The sequence below is a fragment of the Cucurbita pepo genome, chromosome 10, assembly GCF_057944985.1.
Source record: "Cucurbita pepo subsp. pepo isolate OVF chromosome 10, ASM5794498v1, whole genome shotgun sequence".
In the NCBI taxonomy this organism is placed as follows: domain Eukaryota; kingdom Viridiplantae; phylum Streptophyta; class Magnoliopsida; order Cucurbitales; family Cucurbitaceae; genus Cucurbita; species Cucurbita pepo.
The window spans coordinates 3896297-3920646 of record NC_141807.1 but is presented as its reverse complement, the minus strand read 5'-3'; the positions used below and the strand labels follow the sequence as shown (position 1 = coordinate 3920646).

Sequence of the window (24350 nt, the reverse complement as noted above, 5' to 3'; positions counted from 1 at the left end):
GATAGATTTTTAGAAGATTGCTTAATATAAAATTACTTCTAAGATAAACATGCCAATAGGCTTACAGAGCACCCGAACAGCTTCTCCTTAATTGAGGCTCGACTCCTTTCTCTGGAGCCCTCGAATAAAATACACTCTTTGTTCGACACTTTTGACTATACCTTCGAGACCCACAATTCTTTGTTCGACATTTGAGGATTTTATCGACATAGCTAAGTTTAGGGCATAGTTTTAATACCGTATTTGGAATCATGACACAATTAGGGGATGTGGGACTCACTCCCAGTAATCCTCAACAAACATAATTAATTTATAGAAACATTAATGTTAGAGTTTCTATGATTTACACACTAAAAATGAATTTACATTTTAATTTTTTTAAAAAATATAATATTTATTCAAACGTGATTTTGATTCATTCATATATTTTTTTACTCGAGCACCGCATACTAACTAGACAATGGTGAAAGTTCGATCGAGAATAATTATACGATAATGAAAGTTCATAGAGAATTATGAGTACCTATGAGGTTCATTGGATCTTTTATCTTCATCTATTTTTGCAGGAAACAGAGGAAGGCGTAGAAGAAGGAACAATGCTGAGGAATGAAGAATATATATATACATACATACATATATATATACATACACAGAGATCATAATTTCGTCGTCTTCTTCTTCTGAAAGGTTTGACTCTCATGTTACTCCACTTCGAATCCGTAAATTCCTCCGGTCCATGTTACTCTCTCGTCCTCCTGATCCCATTTAAATTTCTTCTCCTCGAATCCTCTTCACCCCGGAAAACTTTTGGATCCTCTAATCGGCGTCCATGGCGTCGACATTCACTTCCGCTGCCCAAATGCTACTGTTTCTTTCTATTTTCTTTCTCGCCGGCGAGGTGGTTTCGCTCAAGTTCAATATCCACCGTCGGTTTTCGGATTCGATTAAGGGGATTCTAAACTCTGATGGTTTACTGGAGAAACACACCCCTGGATATTACGCAGCTATGGTCCACCGCGATCGACTACTTCACGGCCGGCGATTGGTCACCTCTAAAAGCGAAACGCCTCTGACGTTCTCTTACGACAACCACACCTACCATTACGGCAGTTTGGGAGAGTATTGCGCCGTACTTTCTCTGTTGATTTTCCGATTTACTTTGTCCGATTGCCCTTGCTTTAATTTGTTTCCTGTTGGATTTTCAGTTTCTACTACGCCAATATATCTGTGGGAACGCCGGAGTTAGGTTTCTTAGTGGCATTGGACACTGGAAGCGATTTGTTCTGGTTACCTTGTGAATGCAGCAAATGCCGTACTTCCGTGGGCACTTCAGATGGGGAAGATGTATTTTCTTTCCGCCCTCTTCAATTTTCTCGGGAAACAAACAGTGCAAATTTTTGAAGTTGATGTTCTTATTTGTTTATGTTTCTTCAGTTAACGTTGAATCATTACAGTCCAAATGCTTCAACAACGAGCAAAAGTGTTGCCTGCAGCAACTCTTTGTGCGAGCTTGCAGACCAATGCCCTTCAAACAAAAGTTCTTGTCCTTACAAGATTCATGATGCGTCTCCCAATACATCATCTTCTGGGTATTTGGTAGAAGACATCTTGCACTTGGCCACCGATGATTCACAATCCAAACCTGTTGATGCCAAGATTACTTTTGGGTGAGTACTGTTGAATCACTCTTTCTGAATCAAATGCTTCTGAATTATGCACGCATTTCGTTTAGTTCTTAATGTTAGGAATCACGAATCTCTACAATACCATGATATTGTCTATTTTGAGCATAAGTTCTCATAATTTTACTTTTAGTTTCTCCAAAAGGTCTCATACCTATGAAGATAGTATTCCTTACTTATAAACTCATGATCAACCCCTTAATTAGCCCATGTGTGACTCCTCTTCCAACAATTCTCAACAATCCTCCCCTCGAACAAAGTACACCATAGAGCCTCCCCTTAAGCCTAAGCCTTCGAACAGCCTCCCCTTAATCGAGGCTCGACTCCTTTCTCTGGAGCCCTCGAACAAAGTACACCATTTATTCGACACTATAAGTTATTTTTTACTACACCTTCGAGGCTCACAACTTCTCTGTTCGACATTTGAGGATTCTATTGACATGGCTAAGTTAAGGGCATGACTCTGATACCATGTTATGAATCATGAACCTCAAGAATGGTATGATATTGTTCCCTTTGAGCATTAGCTCTCATGACTTTTTTTGATTTCCCTAAAAGGCTTCATACCAATGAAGATAATATTTCTTACTTATAAATCCATGATCCACCCAACACTTAATACGTTTCTTTCTATCAACATAAGAAGCTATTTCATCATGTTTTAGCAGTTTCTAATATAACTTAATGTCAACAATACTATCTTATAGAAACTATCTGCAATCTGCTGTGTTTTTGCGTTGCTTTAAATGGGATTCTTCATTGCAGATGTGGTAAGGTCCAAACTGGTATATTTTCCAATGTAGCAGCTAATGGTCTTCTTGGGCTTGGCATGGGAAAGATATCAGTTCCATCCCTCTTAGCAAGCCAAGAGCTTACCCCAGATTCATTCTCCATGTGTTTTGGATATGATGGTTATGGGAACATCGATTTTGGAGACATAGGCCCATCAGACCAGCGAGAAACATCCCTCAAGCCCAACTCGTAAGATCTTACTCACTTTTTTAATCTCTGTCCTTCATTTCTCCTGGAAAAACTGTTTTTTCTAGCTGAATTCTGTTGTTTGGTGGCAGTTCATCCTACAATGTCACCATCATTCAGATAACTGTGGCAGGAAAACCCAGCAATGTTGAATTTACTGCAATTTTTGACTCTGGTTCCTCTTATACGTACCTAGCTGACCCAATTTACACTCTCGTTACTCAGAAAGTAAGCTATTATCTTGGGAAGTGTCATATGAGTTCATGGAATCTCTGGTTTATATATAGAATTGTTGTGCAGATATGAGTTCATGGAATCTCTGGTTTATATATAGAATTGTTGTGCAGATAGATGCAGCCATGGAATTAGACCGCTTTATATTTGATTCTGACTACCCATTTGAGTACTGTTACCAACTTCCGTAAGTAGATGATAACAATTTTTCGTTTTCATATAAGTGTTCGAGAATATTTAGCATTGAATTATGATTTAACATAGATATCATATTTGACCATTTTATTATAATTAAATATCTCGTATCCATTTATTGCTTCACATTCCTTTGTAATTTATCTCATTCTGTTTCTAATTTATCTATTTCTGTTTCTGTACATGATTATAAGGAAAGAACTCTCACCACCATTTAGCCACCATTTAGCTAGAATGGTTTTAGCAAACATTCTCGACAAGATTCTGATTCCCATCTATTCCTATCCAGTCTAGGAACACTCTTTCAACAACCGCATCTGAATTTTACTATGGATAGTGGCTATATTTTTGGCGTTATTTCTATGTTTGTTGCCATTCCTACCGATGTGAGTTATCTGAACAGTTCAAGTCTTTTGCTTTTTAAGCTTTGTTTCTGTAATCCTTTGGGTTTTTCTTGATCTGGGTGTTCGCGTGGGCTTCAGGACAAGGGTGGACATGCCATTTGTCTTACCATTGCCAAGAGCACTGATATTAATCTCTTCGGACGTGAGTGCCCATCTCTGCTACTTGATGTTGCAAGAAAAAGATTATGAAATTAAAAGCTTTTCCTCTTCTGGCAGTGAATTTCATGGCTGGTCATCGTATCGTCTTCAATCGTGAAAAGATGGTTCTGGGCTGGAATGAAGTGAACTGTTCAGTATTTCTTCACCTCAAAACCTCTCTTCGTTTTTCTGGCTTTGTCCATTGTCGCTGGCTGATCGCTTGTTCTTTTTTTAAAATTTTAAATCCAGGTTTCGACAATGGCGCCGACAACTCCCCTCCGTCCAACTCTCCGCCGGCCGACGCACCATCACCGTCCGGCGACTCTCCTCCGGCACCTTCTACCACTAGAACAAGCAACAGCACGCAGTCATCGCCGGGAATTGGGACGGGTGATGCGACGCAGTTAAACCCGCTTGCCTGTCTCTCTGTTGTCCTTCTTGCTATTTTGTTTGTTGTTTGACTTTCATTATTTATTTCGTATATTTTATTTTAATTCTCAAAACTATTATTTAAAAATAAACCGCTTCATTTGTTTTAATTAGATTAAAAATCAATTTCCCTTTTATATGAAAAATATTATAAATAAGGATAATAATAACAAGTCAATCTTCTCTTTAATATTATTTTGTTTTAAAAACAAACCGCTTTATTGTTTGTTTTTTGCATTTATTTTGGCTAAATATAAAATGTTTATATTTCATTTTATATTTTAAAAAAGTCAATCCTCTCTCTAATAAATTAATGACATTGTTTAATTTAAATTCTTTTAATATTCTTTGTTAAGAAATAAATCATGGATTAAATTACATTTCAAATTCAATTAATAAAATATATTTTGATCTATTTTTCTTTTTAAATTTCTTTATGTTTTCAATTGGCCACTTCTCTTAATATATAATTAAAGGAATTGATTTTATAAAATTAAAGAAAATACTCAATACAAACTTTTTATGCATTATTAATGTAAATTAATAACACATTTACCCAAATCCACCATCAATTAAACATATGAAATTGATAAGATATATATTGGAAATTTACTTTGTGGGCCCATAAATTGATGCCAAACACTTTAAATAGTTTCCTAAAATGATTTGATTAGAAGAGATGTCCAAGTTCAAATAATTACACCCAAATTAAGTAATTTTTTTATTTATTTTTTTATTTCTAATTATAACTAATTAAGCTTAAATATGAAGCTATTATAAACAAACTGGAAAGCTCTATCCCAACTACCTACTTTCACAACAGATTACTAATTTTAAATTAAGAGGTTATAATTTGATGAGTTAGATCCATGCAAATGCAAAAATTAAAATAAAATATTTGGTCAAATGTAGTTTTCACCTTTTTACCATTTTCCCCTTTTCATTTTTTTTAATGTATATGTTTAAAATATTATTTGATCTTTGACCATTCAATTTTTTATAATATAGTTTTTTTTTAATCTTTGGGATAATTAATCATTTTCGTTCATTATCAATGAATTTACTCTTACTCTCCGTACCAATGGATTTTTTCTTAATTTTTGTTAGATATAAATTACATTCATAATATTACTTTAACAATTTTTTCTTTTATTGCTACTTAACAAACTTCTTTCTACTAACACATTTTTTAACTGTGAAGTTAACAGAGATACATAACTGGTCAACACTGACAATATTTGTTAGTGGTAGACTTGAGGTATTACAAATAGTATTAGAGTCGTCACTGGACCGTATACCAGCGAGGACACTGACCCTCAAGAGGGTTGGTTTGTGAGATGAGACATAAAAATCTCTCCTTATTAGATGTGTTTAAAAACGGAAATGGACAATATTTGTTAGCCTACTTAGGCTTAGGCTTAGGCTTAGGCTTAGGCTTAGGCTTAGGCTGTTACACAATTTCTATCTATTTTCTCTCTCTAAAAATGGTCTATAATTTTTCTATCTCAAATACAAATATTTCAAAACTTTGGTTAAAAAAAAATGAAGCATTGGAAACTACCGTTTAATAATTTAAATAAAGTTGAAGGGAACTGTAGCATACCTTTTACTCTGTAAACGAAGAAATCCTGGCCTCTCGAGCTACCTTTTGAAGTAAAGAAAACTCATTAGCTTTGTGAAAGAATGGCAATCAATCCAAATAACAGTCTCCAAAACCGCGTTCGTTAAAGTGCACCAAATTAGGGACCAACCAAGATGCCAATAGCAACAAGAGGAGGGTATAACCTTTTTGGGTTTCCAGATCTTTCATTCAAAGCAAACATAATTATTACCAAAATTTTGGCATGATGTTGTCCCACTCCCTAAGTCCGAAAGTTGAAGGTTCAAGGAGCAACAGCAGCCAGTGTCGTGCATGTTGTTGGATCAGCATTGCTTCAGAATCACTTCGTCATCATTTGCATTTGTTCAACGTCTGGGGCCGCTATCATGTCACGGCTTTGTATTGTAACTCTTCTATCACCTTTCATTTTCTATAAATAACACACAATCTTAACGGTAATGGACCAAGACTTGCTTCGTTTACTAAGATAAGAGCGAAGATAAGAGTGTAGCTTTCGTACCTATATTTGTAGGTCATGGCCTCATTTGCTGTGGTATTCTCACACTTTGCAATTCTTTTGCTGTCTGTTTTGCCTTTGGGGAGTTCACTGAGCTTAGACTACTACGAGAAGACATGTCCAGGTGTTGACTTCATCGTTAATAAAGCTGTCAGGAGTGCAGCTTACAAAGACAAGACTGTCCCTGCGGGACTCCTCCGGATGCACTTTCATGACTGTTTTATAAGGGTATTCTCTTTAGAATTCTCAACACGTTTAAACTTCTTTGTGTTTGACAAAACTAACCTGGTTTTGTTTGCTTGGGTGAAGGGCTGTGATGCATCTGTACTGCTGAATTCAGTAGGTAACAACAAAGCTGAGAAAGATGGGCCTCCTAATTTATCTTTGCACTCGTTTTTCGTGATCGACAACGCAAAGAAAGAACTGGAATCCTATTGCCCCGGTGTTGTCTCTTGCGCTGATATTGTGGCTCTCGCTGCAAGGGATGCAGTTGTGCTTGTAAGAAACCATATAATTCAATGGTCTTTTTCCTTAGTCCAACACATTTATCTCTGTAAAATGGTATAATTTTGTGTGTGAATGTCTTACAGTCTGGAGGCCCAACATGGGATGTTCCCAAAGGGAGAAAGGATGGAAGGATATCAAAGGCTAGTGAAACAATACAATTGCCATCTCCAAGGTTCAACATTTCTCAGCTGCAACAAAGCTTCTCCCAAAGGGGATTATCCTTGGACGACCTAGTGGCTCTTTCAGGTAAACCACATAAAAATACAAACTCAGAATGAAAATTTCAAGTACTAACACAACGTCAGCAGTTTGGCACAGTATATATACACATTTTTCATAAGAATCAGCGAATATTCAGTGTAAACATAAGCATTGTCAATGTTATATGATGCAGGAGCACACACCTTGGGATTTGCTCATTGCTCATCCTTTGAAGGTAGAATTCGCAACTTCTGTCCAGCCAGCAACGTCGACCCTGAGATGAATCCGTCCTTTGCAGCAAGTCTAAGAAACACATGCCCAGTAAACAACAAGGCTAAAAGTGCTGGTGCTTACATGGATACTTCATCAACCACATTTGACAACAATTATTATAGGCTGATACTCCAAAAGAAGGCCCTGTTTTCTTCTGACCAAGCTCTGCTAAACTTTCCTAAGACCAAGAATCTTGTTTATAAGTTTGCAAGCTCAAAGGAAGCTTTTAACCGTGCATTTGTTAATTCTATGATCAAGATGAGTAGCATCACTGGAGGTCAAGAGATCAGGAAGAATTGTAGGGCAGTGAACTAAGAGCTACTCCTAATAGCTGTGTGTGTTTTGTTTGCGGGAGTAAAGTACCCATAGCTAGCTTGTATTCAGTACTGTTGAAATCACGGTACAAATGTGTTCTCATATATTTCCACTAATGGAATGCCTTTATTTTTGCCTTTATTCTCATATGTCTCCAATTAGAGATAAAGTTCCCTTTATTGTGATGCCTCCACCACCTACATAACTGAACTTTATGGATAAGAATCTAATAGGATTCAGATATAAGCTACTTCGTTACAGCTCAAGACACCTAAAAACAATCAAAATTTGTGCAGAAAACCCCGACAGGCAAGAAGTCGAATCAGGACAGTCAGTATGAATGATCCAATTGTCAAGGCAAATGTAGAGTGAGAAATTGATGCCATAAATAGGCAACAAGTTAACCAACTTCCATTTTTTTTCAGGGTGGGGGAGGACTAATGGGTCATGAATTAATAAAAGTTAATAAGCAAGTCCTAAAAGTAATATAATCATAGATTTGGCAACAACAAAACAACAACCAAATTACTCTTGATTCAACTCCCCTCCCCCCTCTCCCGGCAGATTTGTCGGCAGATGAAGAACAGTAACAACGTTTATTATTTCAGCTGACACCTGCCGGCAATTTCGCATGCCACTGCCTCAGGGACGGCGATAAACATTGTCCAACTCCGCATTAAGGACCCACAATTATGCAAAGGGATAACAGATGCATCCTCGAAAGGATGAAAACAAAACTGTAAGCTAATTGATGGTTTGTAATGCACAATATCTCCTGTTCATATATATGTAGTTGAACTCCCAAAATCAGGTATTTCATTCCATACAAGTTATGCATAATTAAAGTTTCAACTTGCACGAGTGCACTCGTTTTCAAAATGGTTCCCTCAAAATTTCAACCACATGCCATTGGACCTAAAATTACCAGAACACCTAAAACAGACCGGGAACGGGAATATATAACTTCCACGTATGTCAAACTGAGTATAACTCAACATATTAAGATGTAAAATCTTCGATCAAGGGGTCAAATATTAATAAATGGTGTGCTAAGAGAGAAAAAAAAAAAGCCTTCTACTTATTAATAAATGCATCTTGTTACCTTGACTGGTTCCCCATTGAGAACAATCTCAGCCAATTGATGCAGCTTTGATGCCTTCTTCGATATAGCATGAAGACAAAGCCATCAACAAGCTTTTCACACTTCAATACCCATGTGACCATCAAGAACTCAATGGGATGGTACCCACAACACAATTTGAATAACAGTGAATTGGTAAAGGTAGAAAACAATGATAATAATGATAATAGTCACAGTCAAAACCATCGTGACCAGCACTGCCAATTTCCCCTTCTTTCCCATCATGTAAGAAAATATTCTCAATTATCAAGTTACCTGCGATTGTGGTAGATTGTTGTTATAGAAACTGACCCACCGGTGAACTTTGGAGAAGAACGGCCACGGAAGAACAGGGATCATCAAATGCTTCCCGACAAACATCAAACTCAAGTTTCAGCACATTTTAATTCGATAAACAGAGATGCAAAAGTAGAGAGGCAATTGAATCCCAATTTGATTCTACGGCCCTAACATTATCCAGCACCTGAAGATTGAAGAATCAGCCTCAGATCAAGCATCTAACTGCCCATGGTGCTCCAATTAACATAGCTATTGACTATTGGCGCATGAAATGAAACTTACATTTTCGGGCAAAGCAACTAAGACGAAGCAATACCTTCACTCTATTAGCATCATCGGTGAATGTGACATTAGCGTCTAATTTAGCCGCAACCAATCCAGGCAACGAAGTGCCAGCACCGAGCTGCAACCAATTCAGAGGTCACAGAGTCACCCTATTTCCCCGCAACAACATAATCAAGCATATCACCCTAACTAAACTGATTATTTACATTCAGCGGACCTCATTTGAGACGGATTCAAGAGAAATGGATATTACGCGAGTACCTCAACAAGATTAGCACCAGAAAATCGTGTTTTCTGCAGCCAAACATACTCGGCCAGGATAATGCTACAGAACCACGCATAGAAGCCGCATTCCTCTTCCATATTCTGCAGTTTCATCGCAGTTACACAGAGATTTGAAAGTTTCTCCGTCCACCGAAATTTTTAAGAAAAAAAGTAGAAGGCGAGCATCGTATACCTCAGTGATAGAAATGGAGAAGACCGGATTTAGAGTGTCGTCTTTGAAAACGTGACGAAATAATAGTCATCATGGCGGGAACGGCCAAGTTGTCGGAATTACCGTCGTCCATGCCCGCTCCCGGCGATCGCCGACGGAAAGTATTTTAATTTAATTATTGAAAATAAAGTATAGATTAATTAGAATAATAAAATTTTATAATAAATAGTGAATATAGTAAAAGGGGTTGATTATATATGTATTAGTTCAAATTTAATAAATTTAAATAATATATGAATAACTTTTTTTTTTTTTTTTTCAAAACTTGTATTTATTATTTTTTAAAATCATTAATATTTAAAAATTTATATTTTGACTAAATTTTATTATTATTATCATTATTATTGTTACAATAATATACATTTTCTTACGGTAATAAATAAAAAAGAAAATTACTGTATTTAAGACTAAGGATTAAAGAGACAATTCACAAACCTAATATTGATCGATCAAATTGGGCCGAGGGAAGTCGAATGGAGGCCAAATAGGCGCACGATAGCGCAAGGGCAAAATAGCAGATGAGGGTATTATCGTAATTGTGTGCACATAAACCAGCCAGGGCAAGGTATCCTGAAGAGTTTCTAGTGGGAAGCAACCAAGAGAGAAAGAGACAGAGAGAGAGAGAGAGAGAGAGAGAGAGAGAGAGAGATTTCTGGTTCCGAGCCCGCTCCCCTGCTCTCCGGCATGGCCTTCGTTCTCGTCTCTCTCTTTCTCTTTCTGTGATCTGATTGCTGAAACTTTTGGATACTCTTCACATTTAGGATTCCCTTCGTTTTGTCTCCTGATTGCTGTTTTTTAACTGGAGGGAAATTTCTTGATTGCTTTAGTACATTTACTCTTTCTGTTCGTCGATCAACGGACTTCGGGCTGAGAAAACCCAACTCGCGGTGTTTTTCTTCTTGTTTGCCGTTCATTCTTATGGCTGCTCCTAATTTACCCGATGACAACCCTGCAACGGCAACCGGAGCCCACCATTCTCGTAACTCCGGCCAAAATATAAGCAGCCCTAAACCTCGCCGCGCCACTCGCCCAGTGTCGTCGCCGTGGACTCAGATTGTGCGTGGTGAGTTGGAAATCCCAGCCGTTGTTTCGGCTTCTCCATCGAATATGACATCTACGACGGCTATTGTCGAACCGTGTTCTCCTTCGCCTTCTTCTTTAGTTGCGGAAGAATCTGTTGGAGAGATATCAGAGAGTGGGAATGAGTCACAATCCAATGCGGGAAATAAGCCCGCCTGGAATAAGCTGTCTAATGGGGCCGCGAAGGTAGGGCCTGTTATGGGTGCTGTATCTTGGCCAGCCTTATCGGAGTCTACTCGGTTCTCAATCAAATCGTCTTCGGAATCACCGAAAGGCTCAGCTGATGGATCTGTTGGCCCTGCATGCCAGGTTCTGACCCTTCATTTTGTAGCGTAGTTTTTAGTCAGTCTTGTTAACTAATGATGCGTGCTTAAAGTTTAAATATTCAGTTGCTCAGACTATTTTTTTTAACTGCAGCAGTCTTTCCATCTACGCGATCATTTACAATGTTTTTATTTATTTATTTTTATTTGGAATCCAGAATATGTTCTGTTTTGAATGATCCACTTCAGTATCTCGGCCATCCTATTTGTTGTTTTCGTTATGGATCAAAGACAGTAGAAAGGCTCGGATATGTTTACTTGGGGAAGAAGTTAGAGTTAGGGTAAAAGGGTCTTAGAAGTAAGCTTATGGTATTCTTTGCTTGTTGATTGAAGGTAGTAGCAATTAGAAATATTTGACATTATCGATTAAGCTAGACGATGTTAACTCTGCCACCTTTTTTTATTCTTTGTAATGCATTCTTCATTTGGTCAATTCACTATGTTTCGAACAAAGACATGCATGGTTATCTGCTATTCTTTTTTAGTGTTTTTTTAAGAACATTTTACAAACGGGGAATAAGTTTATTGATAATTGATTGTTGTCTCAGTAATTTTTGCTCATACATGTCATTAATAACATCAAACTTTCATATATCTCTCTGCATTTTGTAACCAGGGGATAGGTAATCCATCATCCTCACCACATAAAGAATTTAGTACTGCAAGCCCTATTCTGAATCCGACTCCGAATCCAAACCCAACTCATCGTCAGAAGCCAATGAAGCGTAGTGGTGTTGGCAATTCATACAGTGGTGGTGCCTCTCAACAGTCGACAATTTCAGGTTCTATAATTGATACTACTCCAAATAATCCATCGTCGAAGGACCACATTCAAAGGAGTTCATTTGCCTCACAATCACACAATGATCATAATTATCAACATCAACGTAACTTTAGGAGTCGTGGGTCTGGTTACTCACGTGGTGACAGTTTTCACCAGCACAGTCATGGTTCTAGGCGTGATCAAGATCGTGGAAACCATGATTGGAATCCCCATCGAAATTATGGACAGTCTCAGAGAGTTATTCAAAGATATATAAGGCCTCCACCACCTCCTAGTACTGCAACGTTTATTCCTTCATCTATGAGGCCTATTGGCGGTCCCATGCCTTTTCATGGTAAATTCTACCCTATTTTTATGAGGCTTATGGTTTTTATCATGTGAACTTGTTCAAGCTTGAATCTATTTGCAGAATTTGGACCTCCAGTGGTATATGTCGCAGCTTCTCCTCAAGAGGCCCTTAGAGGTGTACCTTTTGTGGCTCCAATGCCACCTAATGCCGTGTTTTACCCTACTTCAGATCCTCAGTTATATGCTAAGATAGTCCATCAAATAGAATACTACTTCAGGTGTTTTTCTTGTCATATATGTTTAATAGATTACTAAATTTATATTTTTCTTATCATCCTTGTCTTGTATTGGCATTTTGAAATAATTTTAACAGCATCACCTTAAATTTGTTAATTGCAGTGGTAAGAACTTAATAAAGGATACTTTCTTGAGAGGGAACATGGATGAAGATGGATGGGTTCCAATTCATTTAGTAGCAGGCTTTAAAATGGTGGGTAAATTAAGGGAGCTGAGAGCTGAGTTTTCTTTTTTTGGTTCAATTTCTCATTTGTTGTTCATATTCCTGATGATAATTACATCATTTCTACTATTTTATTATTTATTATTTACTGTATATAACCCAAATTTTCATTATTCTTGAATAATAGTATGGTGCTCATTTTCCTGTTATGGGTCTCTCTTAGCCTCTACTTCTTGAGCAAATGTGATTTGCTAAAAAGCAATAATCCATAGGATACAAGAAAGTCTGTTGCTTAGTTCAGCCATCATTCCTATGCTTATAAGTTAATGATTAGAATGTTGTTTTAATTTAGAAGTTATCTTGAAATTGTTATTGATGTTTCATGTTTCTTATTAGGATGAAAAAGGAAAACCCAGGGCTAATACTGGTTTGTTTATTTATTAGTTTTGTTCTTTTTCTTTTTATAGGAAACAGTTTAGTATATTCCACCAAAAGAGGAATTGCAATAGGGAGGGGGGAAGGAATCATCCCAACCATCTAGTACAACCATGAGTTCATAAGGACATCCTTTTATTTGTATTATTAAAGATAGTTTTGGATAATGTGAGAAGTCTATCTAGACTCTAGGGCGATCCAATTTGAGGCTTAATTAAGTAGCACAACAAATATTCATTTATTTTTCAACGCAGCAACTTAGTTTACTTTAGTTCAGTGAAAAGGAGCACTCGGAGCTTGAAGAAGCTTCATTTTATTAGGAACTATCTCAATCTAACTTGAGCAGTGAACCGAATTGTACATTTATCCATAAAAATTTGCCTGTGTTAAACGTGATGTAATTGTTATCTCTTTGCTGTTGGCTTTTAACATTTTCTCCTTTTTATGTTCCCATCATTTTATGAGGCTTGTCTTCCTTGTAAACTTGTGAGATCTCACGTCGGTAGGAGAGGGGAACGAAACATTCCTTGTTAACTTGTGGAAACCTCTTCCTAGCAGACGCGTTTTAAAACCTTGAGGAAAAGCCCAAAGAGGACAATATCTGCTAGCGGTGGGCTTGGGTAGTTATAGTTCAAATCATCTAGAAGATTTTTAAAATATTTTTCTATTCCTCTCCTATTCAAACTCCCAAATAAGAGTCATTAGCGAAGCCAGCCACAAAGTTTGTGTTTTCCTTTTTTTAAGGTGGTGCCAACGTGGGTTGCCAAATAGCTTCAAAGTCTTAGTGAGGTACCTGAACAATGACTGAGATGAAGAAGTACCTAAGCGACCAAGCACCCAAATAATAGAATCCCTATTTTTAGTCAGCCACCTCCCATGAAGGTTCAATGTGAGGCTGATCCATTACTTTAATGAAGCGTGTAGATTTTTCTTTTTTTCTGTTTTGCAAATTTCTTTTTCGAAGGTGCAGCTGTGACGTGTGAGCGTATATATCTGAAGTTAGGATTGAACGTTATCTGTAAGTATGTTAGATGGGTTGTTAATGCACACTAGTTATGAGGCTTCATTATGGTTTCCTCTACCCTAGGCCCTTAGGCTGTCTTTTGCTGCTATAAATTTCCTACCCTTTCCTAGAAAAAAAATCAAATAGTTTCTTTTGATGCATCTTATGGATTGGTTGAGTGTGAAATGAGGATGCTTATCACAAAAGTGTTTGAGCTTATTGTGTTAATGAGGGTGCACACTCCCTGCAGGGGTTTTATATCATTTTTGACTCTTTTGCAGGTTCGAGCACTTACTGACAATATCCCAGTGATATTGGATGCTTTGAGGATGATATCTACTGTTGTGGAAGTACAGGTTAGTCATGGATTCTCAATTTATTTAGTTATTCACTGTGGGGTGTTATTTTTTATTTATTTATTATTATTATTTGTGTGTGTGCGGGTGGTAGGAGGGGTAAATGAATTTTAATCATTTATATAATTGGGAGGCTTGAGTGGCCTCTTCAAGTATCTGGTGATTTGGTCTAAGTTTGTAGAATTAAATTTGTCAAAACACATCCTGAAAAAGGGTAATTGAGCACCACGGGTGCTTTAAGAAGTTTGCATGCTCAGTGTAAGAAGATAAAAGAAAGTAAAGGCTCGTATCATTCTCTGATTTTGTATTTGAATTGCTGTTTCTTAGGGGGATAAGGTAAGGAGGCGAAATGATTATAGTAGATGGATAATGCTCCCTTCAACTCAAACTTCTAATGTCGTTGCCCCATTAAACCCAGCAAACTCCAGTCAAGATATGCTGGCTGCTGGTGTTCAGAGTATCATGTTAGAGACTAATAATGGTAGCAATACGGAAGGCCGGGGTGATTTTTATGTCGAGACTCCGCAAAGTAGATCACCTCGGAATTTTAATACCCAGTCACAGCTGCCAGGCACAGGCAAGCCAAATATTGAGACAGGTTTGGATCACTCCTTCTCGGCAAGGAATTAGACCTTGTACATGCTGATGCCCATGTCTTTTATGAGGACAAAAAAAAAGTAGATATGGGTAGTAGAGACTAAGGAGATAAGTTATGAAACTGGTTTCTGTTAAATATGGAGGCCTTCTTGATGCACGATGAATCTTTTTTCTCTCGTGTGGTTAGGTAAAGGCGGCAAACTATGACGAATAAGGAGGCAAAATGATGGTAAAAAAGTGAGACAACTCTAAGAAGTTACAAAATACTGAACATTTTCTTTTATCGGCGACGTTTGTTACTTGAATTTATTTCCTTTTTGTTCTCCTCCTTGGTGATGATATGTACTCAACCATGGAGAATCCTGATATGCTTCCCCATGGTGGTGCCCCTCAGTTGGTTAGATATCCATCCTTGGAGGCAGAAAACCTTGAGTCATCTGGGAGAAGACAAGTAAAAATGGTTCTGCAAAGGAAGTAAAAATGCTGGCTGATCTTTCTTCATTGTTAATTTAGAGAGACTGACCTTCTTTGGATGCTGGTTGCAGCTGCTGCTCCATCATGAAGGCCTTTTTCCTTTTTTTTCTTTTTCTTTTCTCCCTTTTTTTCCCAAGACTTCTTATGGTTTGCTCTATAAATGATGATGTCAAATGGAATAACTTTGCATATGGTACTTGTAACTTTTTGAATACTTGACTGCATAAAATGTGCCCGTCTGTGTATACAGCTTGTGGTTGGCGCATCTTGTTATGAACTTTATTTTCCATCTCTCTTTTCTTTTGAGTCTATTCTTTTTCTCAACCTTTTTTTTTTTTTTTTTTTTGGAACCTTCATCTTTCAAGATTGGGCTCTGGAAACCTGCATTTTTATGTACAAAATTCTCTGCATCTTTACTGAAAATTTGGTTGCTTTATCCAGGGGACATTTGTTCGGTAACCGTTCAAGCTTCTTGCTAGCTGATATTGTTCTCTTTCAAGTCTATTGCAGGCTGATATGGTTCTCTTTCAAGTCTATTGCAGGCCGATATGGTTCTCTTTCAAGTCTATTGCAGGCCGATATGGTTCTCTTTCAAGCCTACTATTGCTATATGATATTGTTCTCTTTGGGCATTCTCTTTCAAGTTTTCGCTCAAGGGGTTTAAAACACGTCAGTTAGAGAAAAGTTTTATAAAAAGTATTTTCGTTTGTTAGGGAAAATTTTTATACTCATAAAAAATGTTGTTTTTAGAATGCTATCGGCTAGGGAAAAGTTTTTATACCTTCACAAAGAATATTTTGTTTTCGATCTTACAATCCATTTCCATCGAGACCTAGCTTAGTTCCTCTTTCCAATCAATATGAGATCTCGTAATTTTTTTTTCTTCCCTTACTCGATTAAAAAAAGAAGCATCTTAATGATTGTTTTGGGAGCTTATTTTTGGTATGGATACTTATAGCAATATTTTCTTTTAGAAATATTTAACTTTCTTTGGATTAGAGTTACTTGTTATTTTATTATTTGATATTATGATTATCTAATTAGGAATTATTCTCTCGGTGTTTAACGTTTCTATTATTGTTATTTTTTGTTTTAAATGTACAAGTATTAAAGTGTACTCAGAGGGAATTTTAAATTTTTTTTTTATTCAATATGATTACTCGGATAGCATTATAATTTTTCACTTTAATTCCATTTGAAGCCATATTAAAATATGGTATGTACCATTATTATCACAATAAATATTACTGTTTACTAAACGAAAAAAGGAATAGATATATATATATATATATATATATATATATATATATTCTAAATATTAATTTTCTTTCTTAATCTATTTAATTTGTTAAATTTGGCTTTTAACTCCTGAAAATATATATATATATATATATATATGAGGAATCTTAGTCATTCATTTTTATTTTATTTTATTTATTTTGTTTCCATTCTTTTTGTATAGGCACAGCTTTTTATTGGAAAGTATAAGATTCTCAATCGATAGCACATTTTATTCAAAATACCTTTAAATCAAAATTAAATAAGATTTAAAATTAAATAATGTTGTAAGCGTGACTATAAGTCGTTTAAAATAAATAAATAAATAAAATAAAATGCCACAAAGAAAAATAAATTTTATTTATATAGTTTATTATGATGGGAAATATAAGTCATATTTTTATTTTATTTTATATAAAAAAGAATATCTTGAAATATTTTTAATCAAAAAAGGAAACAAAAAGAAAATAATTTCCGAACGAAAATACAATATATTGTTTACAATAAATAATTAAAATGGAAAGATTTATTTCCATATGGGCCAGAGCCGTGAAAGCCCATCCTGGCGCGCGCACGCGGGGAAGCGAGGGCATTAAAGTAATTTCAGAAGTAACCATGAACTAACCCTGGCAAAGGCATCCGAAGGACAGAGAGAAACATTTTTAGAGACAGAGAAACCTTCTGTTTCTTAGTCCCTCTTCCCACTCTCCAACTGACCTACGCCTCTTTTCCTTTTCTCTCTGCGATCCGATCCTTCAAGCTTTTGGAAATCCTTCAGAGGAAGATTTTCCGACTCCTTTTGTTCATGAATTCTTGAAAGAAGGAAGTAATTTGCTTTTGATTCTGTTGCTTAATTTTGTTTCCCTTTGTCCTGTTTGCCGTCGATCAAGCTACTTTCTGCCGTCTGAAAGAAACCCTAATTACTAATTTGCGATGGCTGCTTCTACTTTACCTGCTGCTGATTCGGTGACGGCATCGAGTGTCGATCATTCTTCTCGTAATTCTGGACAGAGTAATAGCAGCAGCCCCAAATCATCATCACGTCGCTCTGGTGGGCGCACAGTGTCTTCTCCGTGGAACCAGATTGTTCGCGGTGAACTAGACACCGTGGCGGCTGTTTCATCATCTGTATCTTCGACTACTGTTGTTGAACCTGTAACATTTACTTCTTCTTCTTCTGCTACGTCTGAAGAGCCAGTGGGTGAGTGTTACGATGGCGGGAATGGGTCGTCCGCCAATGCTGGAAAGAAGCCAGTGTGGAATAAACTCGCTAATGGAACTGAGGTTGGGCCTGTCATGGGGGCTGTGTCTTGGCCTGCTTTGTCGGAGTCTGCCAAGGGCACACCTAAATCATCTTCGGATTCAATTAAAAGTTTAGGTGATGGATCCGCTGGCGCGCAGGTATGTTCTTCAACTTTATGAAAAGGATACATTTAGTTTGTTTGCCGGAAAATGTTTAAACTTCTGCAATTTATCTCCATGATTAAGCTAATGTTTTCTGTTTCTCGAACAAAAAGGTGATATGTTTATGAATAGATTCAAGCAATTGTTTCCAAAATTAGTATGTATACGCAAAATAATGTTTAATTTTGAATGAACTTTATGAGTACCTTGGATACGCTGAGAAACATTAACCGGCTTGTGGTGGGATATTTTACGCCGATGCTCAAACAGGTTAAGAAATCAACAAAAAAATGTGTCGGACAGGGGATAGCTAGAGTTTTCACTACATTAGTTATTCGTTATATGTCGAATTAAGGGATATTTTACTAATTATTATTATTATTATTTTTCCTTTTGCACATAGGGGATTGGAACTTCATCATCATCATCAAACAACGAAGGTAATAATGACGTTAGTCCTAATCCTGATTCAACTCTTACTCATCCAATAACTTCGCGGCAGAAATCGATGAGGCGCAATGGTTCAAATAGTTCATATAACAGTGCCCTCTCTCAGCAGTCTGCTCATTCAAGTCCTGTAATCGACCCAGCTCCTAACAGTTCTTCAAGGGATCAGACACAGAGAACTGCATTTATATCATCACAATCACATAATGATCATGGTCATCAACAACCACGTAGTTCATTTCGGAGTCGTGGTGGTGCTTCACATCCACGTGGTGATAATTCCCATCATCATAACTATAGTTCTAGGCGTGATCACGATCGTGGAAATCAAGATTGGAATTCAAACCGAAATTTTAATGCACAACCTCATAGAGTGGTTCACAGGTTTATTAGACCACCTCCACCTCCACCTCCTAATACCACTGGCTTTATTTCTTCTCCAACAATGAGGCCTATTGGGGGTCCCCTACCCTTCCCTGGTAGGCTCTACATTTTTCTGAGGTTTCTTGGTTTTTCTCATGTGAACTTGCTTAATGCATGAATTTTTTGTAGATTTTGTGCCTCCAGTGGTGTATATTGGTCCTCCTCCTCCTCCTCCTCCCCCTCCTCCAGAGGCTCTTAGAGGTGTACCTTTTGTCGCTCCAATACCACCCAATGCAATGTTTTTTCATGGCCCAGATCCTCATTTGTACGCTATGATAGTGAGTCAGATAGAATACTACTTTAGGTATATTTGATGTGATAGCTTTCTACTTTTTCCTATGATCCTTGTCTAGTGTTAGAACTTTGAGAACATTTTAGTGGTGATTGCACCTTATATTTGTGAACTGCAGTGGTGAAAATTTAGTAAAAGACACTTTCTTGAGGCAGAAAATGGATGAAGATGGCTGGGTTCCGGTTAGACTAATAGCAACCTTCAGCAAGGTGAGTTGCTTTCACGATTTCAACAAGAATGCATAATTAATTTTTTTCTTGACGATGATGACAGGATGACCTTCATTGTCCTGTTATTTTTTTGCCTCATGCCCTGTCTTTTGCATGTTTTTCTCTGTTAATATTTTTTTGAAAAAATTGTTTTTGTAATGTTTTCTTTACTTCCCACTCTGTGCGTGCATGTGAAACTGTTTTAAAGAAAAGTCCTGCCGTTGAAACTTGTGGAATTGTTCTTGGAACTCTTTGCCTCTAGACTTATTTGATTTATTAACAATGTCAATGACATGTCTAAAAAAAAAGACAACAAAGAACCACGTACAGCGAACGATTGAAGAAAATAGCATCAGTGGAGAACTGAAATAGCTGCACAGTTAAAATATTGGTTCTGATTTGAGATACAAATTTATCTGATTAACGACATCAATTTATAGCAGCATAGTTTTGGCACCTTGAACAGGTTTTGTGTTTGATGGCACACCTTGAACAGGTTTTGTGTTTGATGGCACACCTTGAACAGGTTTTGTGTTTGATGGCACTAGGAGTTCAAAATTCTATATAGCTGTACCGTATGATTAATCAAGTATGGGTGTAACAGCCAAAGCTCATATTGTTTTCTTTTTGAGCTTTCCTTCAATGTTTTAAAATGCGTCCACTAGGGAGAGATTTCCACACCCTTAAGGAATGCTTTCTTCCCCTCTCCAACTAATGTGAGATCTCACAATCCACCCCCTTGGGGGCCCATCGTCCTTGTTGGCTAGCCCCATCTGGCTTTGATATCATTTGTAACTGTCCAAGCCCACTGCTAACACATATATTGTCCTCTTTGGGTTTTTCCTTAAGGTCTTCCCCTCAAGGTTTTAAAATGTGTCCACTAGGGAGAGGTTTCCACACCCTTATAAGGAATGTTTTGTTCCCCTCTCTCCAACCGATGTAGGATCTCACAATAGATGTTAATATTTTGTTGCTTCCCTATAGGTTGTTATGTCATTTTTCCGTCATTTAATAAACCATGTTTCATTATGTGCGCCACCACATTTTTTGGGTTTGTGGAATATGAGCTTTGCCAGACAGCATTGGTTAAATATGTCAAGACATGTTTGGTAGGATATGAATGCAAATGTTGACATTGGGAAGTGTGAGTTTGTTAGGATCTAGGATCCCAATAACAAGAAACACAATGTAGAATTGTTATTGCTATATTGAAAGAGAAATTACAATGTCATAGCCTTTTGAGAGGGCTGTCTCTCCCAAGTCCCACTTTGTGCTATCTCCAAAATTAACCTGTCTGCATAACATCCCTAACTTCCCTATTTATAACCAAGTCTTCCTAACTAACAACCACTATGCACTTACTAATATTATACTAGTATTCTCAAGATATCACCTATCAATACTCTCATTGAGTTCTAGGTATCCCCTAATTGTACTCGTAGAGTTCTAGATGTTTGATGATATTGCATTTAAAAGTGAGTGGTGGGACATTTTTAAGAGTGATTTTCTCAAGGCGTTCAATGTTATTATGAGATATTGCCATATGGGTCAAGTTGACTCGATCATGATTATAATCGACATCGAGGGTTTTAGGATTGGCTTCGTGACGAGTCTTGAAAAATTCATTTCTAATACTTTATTAAGAGAATGCAGAAGGCCCACACGGCCTATATGTTAGATGAAGTTGAGGGTTATTATAGGCCTCACTATCTACTTATCATCTTTAAGAACATGTCGATTGGGATGTTTGGATGAGGTATTAGGCAAGGTTCAGTCTCATTCTGTTTTCGCTGTGTGGGTGAAAATTCTTAGAGATTGGGGGTTCCATTCTCCATCATAATAAATGCATTTCTTTCTTTCATTTGTACTTCCATTCTTCTTGATGAAAGCAGTTCTTTTCCTTAAAAATGTACTTGCATGTATGACTGCAAGGTTGGTGGTTCTATGCTTTCTGAGATAATTGTGAAGAATGACTTTTGTTAATTTCTTCTGTCAGCAGATAGGCATTTCCTCTTTTTAGATTTCCAAATCATGTTGCTTATAATGGAAGTTAATCTGAATAATTCTGATGACCAGAGTGCATATATTGTTCTTATCCTTCAAGAGTATGTCATTTCAAAACTCTTTTGTAGGTTAAACGTCTGACTGAAAATATCCAAACTATATTGGATGCATTGCAATCATCTACTCTTGTGGAAGTAAAGGTCAGTAGACATCAGCTCCTCAATAACCATTTTCCTCTAATTGTAACTGGAAATTTTAATGGGTCTTGGAGTACTATATTTTCTTATCTAAGTTGGGAAAAAAACACTGAAAGTTAGTTAGTTTGGCATCCTTAAAATGTAATAGTAATAGTAGGAATAGGAATGGACGGAAAATTTACAATCATGTTTCTCTAATTCTCGTATATATAAACTACTGTCTTTTTTTTTTCCTTTTCCTCGTAGGGAGATAAAGTAAGGAGGCGAAATGATTATGATAGATGGATTATTCGACCTGGTCAAGTTCCTAATATTGCAGCCCCATTAAGCCCAGTAAGTTCCAATCAGGATATGTTGGCAGCTGGTGTTCAAGGTATTGCACTAGAGAATATTAATCATAGGGACTCTGAAGGTGGACAGGGTGGTGTTCATGTCGAGGCACTCCACAGTAGTAGCCCAACTGGAAATTTGAGTATGCAGGCACAGCCATGTGGTGATGATCGTCCAGGCCAAGTAAATACCAAGGCCGGCCCGGATTGTTCATCGGCTGAAAGGAGTTAGACCAAGTTTGTGCTGTGAACCCATGTCCTTTTGAAGGAAAACTAGATGTGGGTGTAGAGATTAAGTGAGGAGATGTTAGCGACACGGTTTGCACGACTAAAATTCTCTTCTCTTGATGCCAAGTAAATTGGTAAACTGAAGTTATAGAAGAGAAACAATTTTAAAAAGAAAAAGGAAAAAACTAAAACTTTTAAACTTCAACAAAAAAAAAAAAAAAAAGAAAAACTATGACAGAAGTTCCTTTTGTGGTGGAGGGATGCATTTATGGTTTTGTGGGCTGCTGTTGGCTGGCTGGCTGGCATTGACTTGTTTCTCAAGTTCATGTTCTTTTTTGTTGTGATTTTCGTTTTTGGTGATGATGATGCCATGTTACTTAATGTGGAGAATTTTGATTTGCTTCCCCATGGCTGACCCTCAGCTTGTTTTTTCTTTATATCTTCGGGGTCAGAGTTCTTCGAGTTCTAAGATGAGAGAACACGATGATTCGAGTAAGAACTAGGAGGTTTGGCTTTTTGTTTCTGCAAGGTGAATCAAGAGAGAGGTTGGCTTTTGTTGGATATTATGGAGGCTGGGTTGCAACTACCGTTCTTCTACCATGAAGGTTCTTCTTTCCATCTTTTGTTATTGTATTTTAGGAAACTTTCCCTGTCATTTGCTCTATAAATACCTTCCAACTTTAAATGCTGCATTAGGAACTTCGGAGGTTGATATTATTTTGCTCGAGATATCTTTATTTTATTGATACGGTTTGGAACAAATATTTATGAAAATGGGAATTTGCAATACCAGTTAATAGTGCTGCATTTCTCCCGAATTTTTGTGGCTTCGTTCATTCCCTTGAACCCCTTTTTTCTTTTATCTCTATTCTACTAATGCAATGGTTTTGAGTTTATATGATTTACAAGGAAGATTGGGGCTATACATTTATTTGGCTTCTATGTTGTACCTATACGATACCAAAGGACATTATGGAGTTATTTTAGTGTATGTAACACAAACCATTGTTTTCTCGCATGAACTCTCTCTGTCTCCCTCTCTAAGGTTATTAGGTACCCGAGGAAATAGACGAGAACTTTCAGTTTAGTTTAGTAATCAATAACATGTAAAGATGTGGACCATATTACCATCTCCTCTGTAAGCACTTCTGTTGGTTGACCATCTTCATCTCTCACCCAGAATCGACAAATTGGGCAAGTTTTCTGATTCTGGCATTCATGGAACCACCTCTCGACGCATATCTTGTGAAACTCGTGCTGGCAAGGAAGAATTTGCGCTACCTTTCTCTCCATTACGTTTGACAAACACACAGAACACCACTCCCTCTCCATAGCAGCATCATCCAAGGTTGGATGTGCTGAAGTTTCACAACCTTCGTCCTTGACCCTCTTCATAAAACATGAATCGATAACATCACCACATGATAATGCATCTTTGATACCTGGAAACAATCCGAGGACAATGAAGTTATAGCAGGAGGAGAATATCGTCCTGCACTCCATTCAGTTAAAGGTAAGAAGGATAATTGATTATAGTGCTTTAATAGTAGGGGGTAATTGTGTTTGAGGAATGGTAGTTAGATTGAGAAAGGAGACCCTCAAATTTCAAAGACAAAGTGGTTGCACCTAAACAAGATTACTACACTTGACCTTTCAAGTTATAGTGTCAAATGCCTGGAGCACATAAGCTGCTATACCCCATCGGCTAACTTGATAAAAATGATAACCATTTCATAAAGGAAACTTGATTGAGATATGCCAGCGTCCTCATAAAAGGATATGCAAGTGCTCCTAAGATAGTTCCTAAAGAAAGATTAAAAAAATATCTGGAGAAATGGTGTCCAACTTAAAAACGTAAGACCAAATTGAAGGCTTACGAGATTTTGGAACAACCAGTGAACAACCACCAGACCATAATACGAAGAAACCTTAATTTAAGAATGCTAATAAGTGGGCATGAAGATTTGAACTTCCGACCTTGAGAGAGTATATGCTAATTATTGTTGAGTTGATAACTATTGAATGTTGAACACACTTTCTTCATCATAATTGTGATTATGATAAA

General features: G+C 37.1%; 4 protein-coding genes, 1 long non-coding RNA gene and 1 pseudogene across 12 annotated transcripts; 4 read left to right on the top strand and 2 right to left on the bottom strand.

Moving 5' to 3' along the window:
- The first annotated feature begins 582 nt into the window (after positions 1-582).
- On the top strand, positions 583-4170 carry LOC111785672 (aspartyl protease family protein 1). 3 transcript variants are annotated; one of them, XM_023666054.2, is made up of 10 exons: positions 584-1119; positions 1206-1344; positions 1435-1667; positions 2448-2663; positions 2753-2888; positions 3008-3081; positions 3379-3475; positions 3572-3635; positions 3710-3781; positions 3881-4170. In XM_023666054.2, the coding sequence occupies exons 1-10, from the start codon at positions 830-832 to the stop codon at positions 4090-4092; spliced, it is 1533 nt and encodes a 510-aa protein (XP_023521822.2). In that variant the 5' UTR covers positions 584-829; the 3' UTR covers positions 4093-4170. The 3 variants fall into 3 exon arrangements, with proteins under 3 accessions (XP_086983776.1, XP_023521822.2, XP_086983777.1); XM_087127651.1 differs by having other exon boundaries at positions 977-1344; positions 1455-1667; XM_087127650.1 differs by lacking the exons at positions 3008-3081; positions 3379-3475 and having other exon boundaries at positions 583-1119.
- A 1590-nt stretch (positions 4171-5760) lies between these two features.
- LOC111803219 (uncharacterized) lies at positions 5761-7230 on the bottom strand. 2 transcript variants are annotated; one of them, XR_002816353.2, is made up of 5 exons: positions 7089-7230; positions 6766-6923; positions 6463-6652; positions 6181-6392; positions 5761-6090 (listed from the first exon to the last, which is right to left on the bottom strand). It is a non-coding gene; the product is annotated as an uncharacterized LOC111803219 (long non-coding RNA). The 2 variants fall into 2 exon arrangements; XR_002816356.2 differs by having other exon boundaries at positions 6766-6914; positions 7089-7220.
- On the top strand, positions 6196-7614 carry LOC111803218 (peroxidase 64-like). The gene is made up of 4 exons (XM_023687528.2): positions 6196-6405; positions 6487-6675; positions 6768-6930; positions 7079-7614. Exons 1-4 carry the CDS (start codon positions 6196-6198, stop codon positions 7471-7473), a joined length of 957 nt encoding a protein of 318 aa, XP_023543296.1. The 3' UTR covers positions 7474-7614.
- Positions 7540-10021, bottom strand: LOC111785674 (uncharacterized; annotated as a pseudogene). The gene is made up of 6 exons (XR_015422671.1): positions 9636-10021; positions 9440-9544; positions 9210-9296; positions 8870-9077; positions 8576-8632; positions 7540-7678 (listed from the first exon to the last, which is right to left on the bottom strand). The product of XR_015422671.1 is annotated as an uncharacterized LOC111785674 (transcript).
- A 257-nt stretch (positions 10022-10278) lies between these two features.
- Positions 10279-15763, top strand: LOC111803944 (la-related protein 1C). Of its 4 annotated transcripts, XM_087127647.1 has the most exons (7): positions 10281-11063; positions 11694-12195; positions 12271-12427; positions 12549-12639; positions 14329-14403; positions 14731-15001; positions 15188-15763. In XM_087127647.1, the coding sequence occupies exons 1-7, from the start codon at positions 10593-10595 to the stop codon at positions 15205-15207; spliced, it is 1587 nt and encodes a 528-aa protein (XP_086983773.1). In that variant the 5' UTR covers positions 10281-10592; the 3' UTR covers positions 15208-15763. The 4 variants fall into 4 exon arrangements, with proteins under 4 accessions (XP_086983774.1, XP_086983775.1, XP_086983773.1 ...); XM_087127648.1 differs by lacking the exon at positions 14731-15001 and having other exon boundaries at positions 10279-11063; positions 15395-15763; XM_087127649.1 differs by lacking the exon at positions 14731-15001 and having other exon boundaries at positions 10280-11063.
- Positions 15764-17390: 1627 nt separating this feature from the next.
- LOC111803464 (la-related protein 1C) lies at positions 17391-23121 on the top strand. The gene is made up of 6 exons (XM_023687870.2): positions 17391-18153; positions 18560-19082; positions 19156-19330; positions 19437-19527; positions 21660-21731; positions 21975-23121. Exons 1-6 carry the CDS (start codon positions 17686-17688, stop codon positions 22287-22289), a joined length of 1644 nt encoding a protein of 547 aa, XP_023543638.2. The 5' UTR covers positions 17391-17685; the 3' UTR covers positions 22290-23121.
- The last annotated feature ends 1229 nt before the right edge of the window (positions 23122-24350 follow it).

Excerpts from the sequence above, each read along its gene's own strand:
- LOC111785672 (XM_023666054.2), top strand. The coding sequence starts at position 830 with ATGGCGTCGACATTCACTTCCGCTGCCCAAATGCTACTGTTTCTTTCT. Across the intron at positions 1,120-1,205 it reads CATTACGGCAGTTTGGGAGA|TTTCTACTACGCCAATATAT; the intron begins GTATTGCGCCGT and ends TTGGATTTTCAG. Across the intron at positions 1,345-1,434 it reads GCACTTCAGATGGGGAAGAT|TTAACGTTGAATCATTACAG; the intron begins GTATTTTCTTTC and ends ATGTTTCTTCAG.
- LOC111803218 (XM_023687528.2), top strand. The coding sequence starts at position 6,196 with ATGGCCTCATTTGCTGTGGTATTCTCACACTTTGCAATTCTTTTGCTG. Across the intron at positions 6,406-6,486 it reads TTCATGACTGTTTTATAAGG|GGCTGTGATGCATCTGTACT; the intron begins GTATTCTCTTTA and ends GCTTGGGTGAAG. Across the intron at positions 6,676-6,767 it reads CAAGGGATGCAGTTGTGCTT|TCTGGAGGCCCAACATGGGA; the intron begins GTAAGAAACCAT and ends AATGTCTTACAG.
- LOC111803944 (XM_087127646.1), top strand. The coding sequence starts at position 10,593 with ATGGCTGCTCCTAATTTACCCGATGACAACCCTGCAACGGCAACCGGA. Across the intron at positions 12,428-12,548 it reads CAAATAGAATACTACTTCAG|TGGTAAGAACTTAATAAAGG; the intron begins GTGTTTTTCTTG and ends TGTTAATTGCAG. Across the intron at positions 14,404-14,730 it reads CTACTGTTGTGGAAGTACAG|GGGGATAAGGTAAGGAGGCG; the intron begins GTTAGTCATGGA and ends GCTGTTTCTTAG.
- LOC111803464 (XM_023687870.2), top strand. The coding sequence starts at position 17,686 with ATGGCTGCTTCTACTTTACCTGCTGCTGATTCGGTGACGGCATCGAGT. Across the intron at positions 19,331-19,436 it reads CAGATAGAATACTACTTTAG|TGGTGAAAATTTAGTAAAAG; the intron begins GTATATTTGATG and ends TGTGAACTGCAG. Across the intron at positions 19,528-21,659 it reads TAATAGCAACCTTCAGCAAG|GTTAAACGTCTGACTGAAAA; the intron begins GTGAGTTGCTTT and ends ACTCTTTTGTAG.